The 12,142-nt window shown below is 47.9% G+C and overlaps 2 protein-coding genes across 2 annotated transcripts; both read right to left on the reverse strand.

Annotated features, from left to right (window-relative positions):
- Positions 1-1,881: 1,881 nt before the first annotated feature.
- Positions 1,882-5,986, reverse strand: LOC119168556 (neprilysin-1). Its single transcript, XM_075865355.1, has 2 exons — positions 4,380-5,986; positions 1,882-2,249 (listed from the first exon to the last, which is right to left on the reverse strand). Exons 1-2 carry the CDS (start codon positions 5,906-5,908, stop codon positions 1,967-1,969), a joined length of 1,812 nt encoding a protein of 603 aa, XP_075721470.1. The 5' UTR covers positions 5,909-5,986; the 3' UTR covers positions 1,882-1,966.
- Positions 5,987-7,914: 1,928 nt separating this feature from the next.
- On the reverse strand, positions 7,915-9,608 carry LOC142765936 (uncharacterized). Its single transcript, XM_075867744.1, has 2 exons — positions 9,445-9,608; positions 7,915-8,237 (listed from the first exon to the last, which is right to left on the reverse strand). The coding sequence occupies exons 1-2, from the start codon at positions 9,551-9,553 to the stop codon at positions 7,915-7,917; spliced, it is 432 nt and encodes a 143-aa protein (XP_075723859.1). The 5' UTR covers positions 9,554-9,608.
- Between the last annotated feature and the right edge of the window lie 2,534 nt (positions 9,609-12,142).

The raw sequence follows: 12,142 nt of genomic DNA on the forward strand, positions 1-12,142 counted from the left end.
GACAGAATGTGAAATCCTTTATTTGTAGTGTTTCATTCTTGAATGCGCAGAGATATATGTTTACGGTCAAAAGAAACCAACGCTGCTCATTACGCTTTTTAGTACGTTTTTTTTAATTCCTGTGGTGTCAACAACGCTTCAATTTTTGTGGAGCATAGAACATGCGGCCGTGAATTTGTTTACATTTCGCGCACGTACTTACATCAGTTTGACATCCGCGATGTGCTTTTTTTTGTTGGGATGTTTATAAGACTGGAGTTGTCACTGTGAACATGACAATAAATGTTTTACATCAGCGCGCAGTTGTCAACAAATAAATGGGCTCCAGTTCGCAATTGCCCCTTTCAATGTTAGAGCAGAACACAGCGCGGTCACTTGATGTCGCCACGCTAGAAACGCAACTCTGGTAATTCTTGCACACTCTATTGTTTGAGCCGTACCTTTAAGTTAAAAAAGTGCGTGCGAATACGCATAAACTTTCAACTTTCGACATGCATCGAGATGAGCCCCAGCGAATTTGACTTTCACCCTTCTGTTCTACCACCATGATTTCCACCAAAGGTTAGGCACACCGACCGAGCCCGTACAAGTGTTATCGGCGCTTCTGTGTTTCAGAATACACAATTTTGACGAGTAAAAATGACAATACAGCACAACTGCGGCATCATTTTACCTAAATGAAGCCTTTTTTATAGTGTACGGTGTCCGCGCAAGAGGCGACAAACATCGATGCGACGCGCTTGCAGCACTTCCACCAAAGGTACGCCTCCCCTGACCGACAGCCGCCGGTCGCACTCGCCGGCACTTCGCTGGCTCTTATGCGAGAACCTAGACACGTCAATTCGTACCCTTACTGAACAAATATGATAGCATAATGTTTTTGGAGCACTGCATTCGTTTTGGACAAGCCGTTATGTAGCTGCTCTTAACGACAGAGCAACAGCGGTGCTCTGGCACGACTGCGGTGTGCCTTGCGCGAAAACATCAAAATCAATTTTGTGGGCGTATCGGTCCAATGAGCATAGAAGCGTAATAAAGCCAGAACTGATATCGCCCTTTGGAAGGGGCGAGAAACGGATAATAAACTTGCCAGTAACCGCCGATAAATTCTACCTGCTCCTCAGTCCACTGACTTGTTTTTTTTTTCCTTGCGGTTGTAAATTGTAACAAAAACATAGTGCTGTTGTCATTATCGCAGTGGCAATCGTTACAGGCAGCAGTTGGTCGTATTTATGAAATGTGCAAAGTTTAGTAGCTGGTGCAGATCCCGTCCCTCCCGAGTAAACGATAAACAGAACTGAAGTTAAACAGTGACTTTGTGAGTTGACTACTACTTTAACAGCCATAACGCCATCTGTCGGCGTGGCGCAGTGCAATAAATAAAGAAAAAAAGTCGTCGTGGCGCAGTGGTTAGTGTGCTCAGTTCGTAATTCGGAGGTGGCAGGTTCGATCCCACGCTGGCGCAGCTTTTTTTTTTTTACGGGTGCTTGCTACATTCTTTCTTGTACAATAATTTTTATTCTTTAGTGGCAGCTCGTCATGATGGTTCTGACGCTGCTTCGCGCTCCACCAATGCCAGCTGGAGCGCGCCATCCACCATCCGCTCCACTGTACGCCACCATACATGTGCCACCAACATTTGCACCGCCATAATCCACCAAAATGGTGGTTGGCGGAATCCACCATTCCTATGGTGGACGTTTTTTCAATAGAGATAAAAGTGCAATATTGTGGCTTTTTGATGTACAGAACGTGTTAATGCGACGTAAAAGAAAAAAAAAAGCTAAGCCGAAGCGTGATACACTATGCGTGATTGAGCGTCCCTCGATGTTCTTGGAGAATAGCTCACTCGTATATACGCTTTGAAAGCTTTTACTTTCAGTATCATTATTCGATTTCAAAATATGCATTCGCTTTAAATCGACGAAATCGGCCTTCGCCGCAGTCGACAGAGGCGCAATCTCCTTTATCTCTCGTCCTCGGTGAACCAGAGGGAACAGCGCCCCTTGCGTGGGAACATGGCGTCCCCTTCCTGGCAGCCGTAGGCCTCCGTGAAAGGCTTGAAGTTGGCCAGGGGCAGGTTGACGCGCAGTCGCGGCGGCGTTTCACCGAAGAACGCCAGGCGCCGCTCATAGCGCGTGTCGTTGCTGCGGTAGCAGTGGGCGCGCGCGAACTGCACGAAGAACAGCCTGCGCAGCATCAGGCCCGAGCCCACGGCCAACGTGCGCTTGGCCTCCCGGATGTAGTACCTGCAGAGACACGTTACGTACGATCGAGTATGCAATCTTAAGAGGACACTAAAGGGAAACAATCACTTGGTTTAGATCTATGAACTTAATTCTGAGAACTCTAAAGCAATATGTTCCACTATCGTCAGTTCATTATTGGGCGAGAAAACCAGAATTGAAGTTTCATTTTTTTAAAATTTCGCGCTATAATCTCCACGTGTCACACAAAAACAAATATGGAAAACTCATTTCTCCCATTTTCGCAAACGCTTTCTGAAATTTTCTAGCGGCAGGGCCCCTACAAATTACAATGTTTAGTCGGTTACCGCCCAAAAAGAATTCCACGCTCCCCCCGCAGTACTGCAGCGCGCTTGTCATTCATATGTGCAACAGAGCAATGATTGGCGATTTACGTTCCAAGCATAAGCACGTTTTTGCTGGTAATGCAAATGCTACACATAATTTAAGGTAAAGCGTCGTCATTCTTTGTTGTTCGGCAAATAATTTAAGTTAAAGCATTGTCGTTCTTTGTTGTTCGGCAGAGAAGTGCAGTAAGAACTGTTGATGAAATTTGTCGAGAATTAAAATTTTTCGAACGAAGACTACTGAAATGAACACTAGTATGTATGGCCAAGTGATATGCATGAAGTATGCAAATCTGCCTGACGTCACGTAAGTAGCTTATTGCAGTTCAGTGGGAAATTTATGGAAAGTCAGTCTAGATGGGACAGAAACCACTGTGGGCGGAGCTTACATTTATTCTTAGATTATCACCTAGTAACTTAATATTTATCACTTAGAATATATGTTAAGCCCAGTAGATGCCTTGAAAATGACATATTGGTGTTTGGTGCGGGAGTATCAAGGTGGCGTCCTCAACTGTACTTTTGTTTCTCCCGTTTTGTCGCTTATCAAGCGCTGTGTCGCGGTAATAGTTTTTTTTTTCGGGATTGGGAAATTGCACTTTACTAATACGCGAAAAATCGTTTTACTATTCAGCGTCTCTTTAAACGACTTGAGCACACGTGTCTCATGAACATAGCTTTCGTACAGCCGCCAGACTCTCAAAATGTACGCAGCTAGAAACGAAAGACACCGGTAGAAAAGGGCGTTAGTCGTCTATTCCTGCGTCCTTTTCTTCTGTGTCCAAGGCATTTCAGATGACAAATCACGTCCCCGTTGGTAATCTTCAGACTAAAGCACGGCTCTTCGAAACGAAGTATGTCCAATTCCGTAATGTGCGCCGACTGCAAACATTAGAAATACGAACGTGCATTGTTCCGAAGGAAAAGAAAACCGGGAATTCAGTTTGAAGATCCTTCAAGTAGCCATCATTTGTAAGCTCTTTCAGTTTGGATAATTCTTCTCATATGCATCTGGTATAGTTTGCTATTGATTCAGCTGAAGCATCTTATTCTGCACCGTGATGTACGTGACGGCGAGAAACACCTCTGTGTGACCTTTGCATTATGCTCATTGTCAATGAGCCTACTTATAAGGTACCAACTGAGTCATTTGCCATCGTTGGCATCACTTTTCCGAGCTCTTCGTCCGAGGTCGCTTTCTGTTCACAAAAGTTGAGGCCACGACAATTTCTCTAATTTCAAATAAAACTCGCATGCCTTGTAATACACCCATTCCTTATTTTATGAGCACTCTCATTATGTCCACTCGCTCGCATTGATCACTGCTATCAATCACTAGCCGCTATGCGCGCTGAGTGCAGCTCAAATTTATTGCGTACTTGCTTGCGAACTGCAGTTGAAGGCCAACGACAAAAAAGAATAAAGCGGGCTCTTTCAAAAGCGGCGGGTTCGCCGACCGTGACCATCGTATTTCCAAGGAGCCTAAACACTAGAGGCTCCTGTGCTGTGCTATGTCAGTGCTAAAGAACACCCGAATCCGGAGCCCTTCAGTATGGCGTATCTCGTAATATTAATGATATTCATCATCCTCATCATCACCAGCCTGACTGGCCCAGTGCAGGGCAAAAGCCTCTCCCGTGTTTCACCTATCAACCCAAACCAGTGCTTCCTGCTACCACGTTACACGTGCAAATGTCTCATATATTATATGTTGTTAATAAATGTACTTTATGATATTATGCGACTGTGCGCTTCGAGCGAACACGTAGAAGTGTAGCTGGCTCACCTGAAAAGTGGATAGACGATAGCATTATCTGCGATGTCGTCCTCTATGGTGCGGATCAGGTCCACGTCGTCTCTAAGGATTTCCTCCAGTGCCTGCTTATACTGGACCCAGAAGCAGTCGCGGATGACGCGGTACTTGGCCACCGTCTCGTGGCTCCACCAGCTTCGCACACGTCCCTTGTGGTCGATGTGTGAACCGCGCTCGTCGATGGCACCCATCAGCCCACGCAGCATGTTCGCGCCCAGCATGGGAATGTCCAGCACGCGCAACTTGCCTGAGGAGGTTAGGTTGAGCGCGGCCACATTGGAGTACGGGTAGAAGAGCGCGTTGCGCCCGTGCACATACTCGTAGCCGAGTGCCAGGCTGGACGCATGGAAACGGTTGTCCCAGTCCCGGGAGTGCCTCTGCGGCTTGTAGTAGGTGCGGCGACTGTTGATGAGCATGTTGTACAGGCCCTCGAGCAGCCGCGTCCCGCGAAACACCGGCACGTTCAGGTTGTAGTACTCGGCGATCGGCGTCAAGTTCTGGGACGTGCCGAAGAAGGTGAACTGGACGGCCTTGAGCTTCTCGATGGCAACGACTCGCTCGACCGGGTCGTACCACGGGGTGCGCCTGGCGATCATCTGCAGTTGTCGGTTGAGGTCGCCATAGATCTCCTGGACCTCGGTGTCATAGCGCGTGTCGTAACGCAGGGTGCTCTCCGGAAGTCCCAGGGACATGCGGAGGAAAGTGCGCGTGCCCTGTGGGTAGACCAGCTCTAGGAGCCTGGCACAAGCCTGCAGCCTCAAGTTGGCACTAGGCACCACCCCATCGAAGCTTAGTGGTGTGAAATGGTCCAGTATGTCTGGAAGCACGGCAGACAGATGAACCATCACCCGGTAGCCAACGTAGAAAACGATGCTAGAGGTGTTCGTGCCGTCAAGAAGTTTGGCCAGCTCTTCTAGGTACTGCAGGGCCAGAACTTCGACGCTCACGAACTCCTCTTCGTCAGCCGGAAAGTTGCTGAGCAGCGCGGTGAAGTACGCTTTCCACTCCCAGGCGCGGCCATGTGGCAGTTTGTCCAGCGTCCTCGTCCTGAAGGGTGGTGGCTCGAACCGCCGCGTGCTGACAGCCTCCTCGAGCTGAACTTCTAACCTTACTATTTCGGTGGCCTGAACCTCGGCTGATGACCTCACGGAGCCCATCTGGATGAGGGCTTGGGCTATACTGGCAGCGTACTCCGTGATGTTCGAAGACGTGTACCACGTCTGGCTCCTCTTGAGTATGGTCACAGGGACGTCGAGATGCACGGCGTATTTGGATTCGTACTCATTTCTGACGGTCACGTCGACCAGCGGAAAAACGCCAAGGGCGGCGTCCACCTTGCCTACGAGTGCCGGAAGGCTGCGCACGTTGTCGGGCAGGTGCGATGGCCAGCGACCCAGGCCGATATCTTCCAGGACGTCCTCGAAAGGATCCCAGCCCATGCCATTGCGGCTGTACACGGCCGTGCAGTTAGGCAGGAAATTGGCTGCCTGATTGATGAACATGCTTGGAAAGTTCTTGTAAGGGTCCGCGGCACGGTATGCCCGGAATGTGTCTTGGAGGTTGTTTAGGAGCGTTTCTGTGACCTGCGAAGAAGAGAATTTGCTGCTGGTTGATTTCGAAGACTGCACTAAATCGAATACTTGCAGACATTTCTTGATAACTGAAAACACCTCAAAACGTATTTGTTAAAGTATTTTTTCTCCTAACTTTTCCGAAAGCTTCTCCGTCAACTGTTGATTCTGTACAAAATGCTGCTTGTATACCTGAATCCCGATTACGGCAGCCCTAAGCGAAAGGGTCTCAAACACACGCCCGCGGACCGATTGCGCCACGCCACAGTAAACAAAAAGCCATTTTTGCCCTGCATGCGTTTCGTAGCTACTTTTTTTCACGGCCTTCAAAGAATGACTGGTCTCATGCAATCTTCTTTTCGTGGGGTACCACAGTACCCCTCTGGCCACCATATCTTGAAATATAACCATGAGAGAAGAACATTTCAGCATCGGTGTCTATAATAAAGTTATTCTAGAGCTCAGAATTGCTGTGTTTGGGTCATGAAGGCAAATCCCCTTCAGAAATTATCTATATACAAGACACAGAGAAGGCCACCTGTGAAATGGCAACGTTAGCTGACATTCTGTACAAACTACGTCCCCTCCCTTTCCCCTGCTGTCCTTGCTTGACTGAATTTGGTGACCACAGCCCACTGCTTGCGCTCAGGTTAGGATCCCTGCATAAGTGGACTTGATTGAGTGGTGTAGTCTCAGAACTGAAGAATACAAAGTTAGTACCCTGCGCAATGAGTGTTGAATTTGGAGAATTCCATTTTCTTAAACATCCGCAAGCATTCAAACAAGTGAGAAAATGCAGAGTCCTTGCAGTCCTCCATCAAATAATACAGTGCAATTATGGTCATTATGTTGATAAATTTAGTATGCCAATGGGAGATCATCCTAGAAAGGAAAAACAGCCTGGAACTACGGAATAATACAAACCTATAACAGTGAGCCCGCATTTTAGAGTTGACCCGTGAACCGGGCGGGCGGCGGCTTCACTGTCGGAGACCATGTCCGAGATTGTGAGTGAGACTGCTGTTTTAAAGGCTTACATCTTTAGCTGCTAGACTTTGGTTAAGTGGTGGGGGAAGGAATAAGCTCCCCTGCCTTCTCAAGTTGTATTCAACTGCAGCTGCTCTCGTAATATACCCGAGACCCACCGCTATTAAGATTGTTAGATTACGGTAATGCACAGCGCAAGCTAAAGGATAAGTATGAGATAGTAAGCTTGAGTAATTTTAGCTATAAGCAGTCTTCAAAACAGTGACAGTCGCACCGCAATTGCCAAGCCTCGAGTTGGTTTGTGAGGTTATATGAAGCTATGGATGCAGCTGACCCGTACAGCTGACTTTTTTAACACTCAATGTTTCATAGCTGATCAAAACGCTTGCATTTAAAAAAAAATTAGGTCACGGTACTGAATTAAGTGATTTTCATGCAGATCATGCCTTCAGTGCAAGCGCTGCGGAACACAGCAAGTAGTACTATGGTGCAAGCCATGTGCCGATCCCTGTAGAGATAGTGCGCGTGACCACGTCCGGCGAAGTGAGCATCGGCTGTCGAAGCGGCGCAGCTACACCTCCGGGAGCTGCCTTCTCCTTTTCATCTACCTTTCGCACCACGAAAGACGGTCGACGCGTTTGCTCTCCCCATTAACCATGATGATTGGTGGCGCTCGCAATTTTTTACTTGCATATAAATCATATGACACCCAAGGGAATCTCATCGATTGGAACTTTATACGAAGTCTCACAGCTACTCCAAAAACAGATATTGACATTGGGTATTTATAAAATTGGTATCGCAATGAACAGGTGAGCGGCTAGAAGAAAATGCTGTGGGCATATATTAAACTGCTTCTGCGCAATATTACATTGCTACTATGCTGCTCTATATCTGCAGTGCTGCAGCGCAGCGTAGGGACGTAATTTGTCGGAATATTTTGGCGCGGCTCAAGAACTTGCCTGGTTGATGTATGGCCATCGGGGTGCCTCGACTTCCTTGAGCAGTTCACCTTCCCGGTGCAAGCCGCCCGTGCCACAGACGAACTCGTAGAAGTCGTCGCAGGCGTCCAGGCGCGGTGCGGTGTTCCTACCAACACGCGTGGTGCTTGTTACATTGCCAGCACTCATAGAGCCCAGTGACTGGCGGTGGCGCGGGTCGGTGGCGTGCAGAGCCCCATCGGGGTCCCGCCAGTGGCGGCGCCGGTGGGCGCTGGGGACGAGGACCGATCTTTCGTGCTCCTGCAACTCCGCGTCCATCGTGCGGTGGTAGCCTGTCGATGAAGCAGCAGCGGAACATGCTTATTTGATAGGCAGTAGATTTTAAAGCCTCACGAGATTATGACTGAGCATTTATGTTTCGATCGTATTCGAGATGGTTGCTGTATAAGGCTTCTTAGAGATCCGTCAGTTGCTGTGAGGAGTAACATGGTTCCTTATGCTTTAATCTAAGGTGATTTGAAGGCTTTTCCTTCCGAGTCGGGTGCATTAAATTCCCGCCCCTCCCCTCCTCGACGCTTTCTACGTACATTGTTTCGCACTGCCCACGTGACCAGCCTACATACAAATTGGAACTCCATATGGACTTAGACCAATGGAATCCTTCAACGCAGCCGTTGACCTCGACATGCAGGTTCTATTGAATACTGCCCCTATTGAGGTTTGAGCCACCACTGCCGCAAGCATACTTCACGTGAGTTTTGCGGCACGAAAGAGTCATCGTTGTAGTCAAACTCTCATGGCACTTCAGGGAAACGAACTACGACGAAGAAAGAACAACCGAGGGCACAACAAGCACCTGTTTTGTCCGCTTCGGTTCATTGTTTGTCGCCTTTCGTAACTATTTAGCTGTGCCATGAACATTTCACAATTTATCTCTACCTTGGTTCTCATAAGAAAAAAAGGAGAACTCGAGGCCCTTATTCACAGAAGCGTATCTCGTTATATTTTTTGTAAAAGAAACTTTCAACCAGCTGTGACGCCCGCGATATCATTATCGAACATGGCTGGCCGGTAACAAAAAACACTCATAACTTTTTGTTGTCATTGACCAGGCGCTTCTCGCTAACGATGTCTGCGACATCGTTATTAGCATAAAACTTGTATGACGAACTATGATTTACACCTTTATTAACTTGAGACCAGGCATTCATCGACCTCATTTAATTTGATCTCCTTTCCAGCTCGATAAAAAATAGTAATATTTATGGGTGTCTTGCAACCCGAAATTGCGGTTGACTTATAAGTGAAGCCACAGTGGAGGTCTTCAGAAATTTCAAGTGCCTGGGGTTAGTTAGGCGCACCTATGTGAATGGGCCTCATGAATTTTCGTTTCCATCGAAAGGCAGCATTAGGGGTTCGATCCCGCTATCTTTGGGTATACATACGAGCGCCATAACCGCTAGAACAATGCGGCATGTTGACTTAACGGAGGAGCACAGCTCTCGAAAATCGAACACTGCAGGGCACGGGCAGGCTTACCTTCGAGTATGAGGAAAGCCAGAACGAACGCCGAAGCAAAGAGAACGGCCGAAGCGAAGGTTGACATGAGGGACATGCATTGGTGGGCAATCTTCGGTAGTTTGGCCATGGTGAGCGGCTCAGTCTCTCTTCCAGGAAATTGAGTCGATGGCAGCTGGAACAGCGGTCACGGTTCACCCGACCTCTGTCTTCTTCTGTGTCCAGTCTCGTGACCTCGCGTTAGCGCACCACGTGAGGTTTCGCTTCGTTGTCTTTTAGTGATGCCACGTACTCGCGAGCTTTATCAATAATGATGATGACAGTGTTTCTTCCCAAACGACACCTACCCACGTTGCGGGATTCGTCGAGAGACGTTCGTAAGAAATTATAAATGTGGTGAGCAATAAGTATTCACTGCGCGTAAAATAAAGACAAGCTTATAAAAGTAAGAGGGTAATAGTTATTTGTACATTCGCAAGAGACAGCTCAGTGGCGCCATGGCTTCGTTAAATTTTGTGTCCGGTTACATTTCGCACAAGCAAGCGGCGAAGGACCTCCCAAGTCTTGCCGCTCTGCTTTTGCCACTCCGCATCTGCCACTCGGCCTTACCATTCGCTTCAGCACATACCATCTGGTTGTAATTCTCCTTATCGGTTCACTCGGAAACAAAATTGCCTCGTCTCGCGTTATTGCCGCTGCGGTCACCAGTCAAATGCGCTAACTCTTTAAGGCGAATGCCTTAGATATCTCATCAAACACGAAAACTGAGTTTCGGCGTCCGCCGCGTCAATGCAAGTGAGGCAAAAAATCATTTCGCCATGACGTTATCTGATTAGGTCACAGATAGCGAACTTTCGGGGCATCGCTATGACGTAATTGTGACGCCACAGAGCATGGCGTCACGCGGTGCCGTCGTCACGTCACAATGTAGATTGGTCAAAGGTCCGTGCGAAGCCAATGCTAAATCATGCATGGTGGGGAGATCATAGATTGCCTCCGATGCTGGAAGCAATGCAGAGCCACACTAGGCGCATGCAGACAGCTTTCAGAGGGATGGGGGGCAAAATTGACTGAGCAGAAGAATGAAAATATGGATTTCGTTTCGAGCCTTCTTAATCCGAATCCATAGGTGCCGTGAGAGTTTTTTTTTCAGTAGGAAGACATGTCTTGTCAATCGCGAAATGTAGGTCCACCAACAGTTTGCCGACGCACAGGTGCTCACAACTTTGAGGAAACAACTGTGTCTGTTATCTCATTAGCTTAAACAAGCGGTACAGTTCTTGGACATACCATGTGTCCACTGATAATGTATTTGCCTCCTTTAGATACATGGTCGTAGAAACTGCGTTCATTGAAACTGGCTTTTCATGTTTCAATACAAGTCCAATCTGTCACGTTTGTATGAGCCGCGCAGTGACGAACGCCATTCAAAAAAAAAAAAACAGACGGTGGCCCCAAAAAAAGTAATTGCAAGTAACGAAGACGGCGAAGGATCCAGAAAGTGACAGTGACCAACTATACGAGGCAAATTAACAGCAGTAAATAGTCCAGGTTTTTTTTCTGTTTGTCATTGTTTCTGTCGGTACGATACTTATTATTTTTTCAATCCCGTAGTCCCACCGTGAAGGCCGCTTCGTCGCGCTCCTTTTCAACGACACCCGCAAATCTGTGTCAGGGGCGAGACCGGAAAAGCGTACGTTGGCTGCAGTGTAGACGAAAGAAAAAAAGAACACGCATCACAATAAGAACGATGGGTCGTACTCATTACGGTAATTCGCTTTGCGAGTCGTCTCCGTGCCTTCAGCAGGAAGAAGAAGAGCGGAAGGAAGCGCGCCTATTGGGGGTGACTTCATCCTACCCCCGTCACCATCGACCAACCCAAACCACGCCGTCGTGACCTTCTACTTTAAATTACTTTATTGTGCGTGATTCTTTCGAATGCCCGGCTGACGTTAATGGCTGGATATCAGTGCGTGGTACAAGCTCTACGTGAAGGTTGGGTCAGGGAGGGAATGGCTGCGGAGATGAAACATCAAAGCCCGGAGATACTGTCAAGAGATGGCGGCTTTTGGAACCCATCAATTCGAAATGAACTATGCGTTCTGCGTTCGCAGTTTAACATATATTAGCGACGGAATAGCCTTTGATTAACTATGCCTTCTTATCTGCGCGAGCGTATTGGTCTGGTTTCGCAATTTCGATCAGTATGTGTTGGATATGGTCTTTTAGTAGTCTTCTTTTTTTTTTGGGGGGGGGGGGGTGCGGCAGGGAGAGGGGTAAGTTCCGCTTCTCCTGAAGTTGATCATGAGTTCTTACGTTTTCTAAGCTATGATCTCGTGATCTCACCTTTCCTATATTTCTGCTTCGTGACGTTTGATCCACCGCGGTTGTTAAGTGGTCATGGTGCTTGATTGCTGACCCGCAGGCCGCGGATTCGATCCCGTTCGATGGAGATAAATTGCTTGAGCCCTGCATGCTGTGTGATGTCTCTGCACGTCAAAGGACACCGGGTGGTCCAACTTTCCGGAGCCATTCACTGCAATGTGCCTCATTAATCTACCATGGCTTTAGCCCGTAAAAGACCCAGGATATCCGTTGCCATCTTTCACCTCCGAAAAGGGCCCCTTTGGTCCACAATCACGGCTTTACATAAGCATAAATCGTCCAAACCGATCAGTGCGCACAGCAGGCTTGTTGGTTATCTGCAGCATTTGATGTA

The sequence above is a fragment of the Rhipicephalus microplus genome, chromosome 6, assembly GCF_043290135.1.
Source record: "Rhipicephalus microplus isolate Deutch F79 chromosome 6, USDA_Rmic, whole genome shotgun sequence".
Classification (NCBI taxonomy): domain Eukaryota; kingdom Metazoa; phylum Arthropoda; class Arachnida; order Ixodida; family Ixodidae; genus Rhipicephalus; species Rhipicephalus microplus.

Excerpts from the sequence above, each read along its gene's own strand:
- LOC119168556 (XM_075865355.1), bottom strand. The coding sequence starts at position 5,908 with ATGTTCATCAATCAGGCAGCCAATTTCCTGCCTAACTGCACGGCCGTG. Across the intron at positions 2,250-4,379 it reads ATCGTCTATCCACTTTTCAG|GTACTACATCCGGGAGGCCA; the intron begins GTGAGCCAGCTA and ends GTGTCTCTGCAG.
- LOC142765936 (XM_075867744.1), bottom strand. The coding sequence starts at position 9,553 with ATGGCCAAACTACCGAAGATTGCCCACCAATGCATGTCCCTCATGTCA. Across the intron at positions 8,238-9,444 it reads GGCTTTCCTCATACTCGAAG|GCTACCACCGCACGATGGAC; the intron begins GTAAGCCTGCCC and ends CTTCATCGACAG.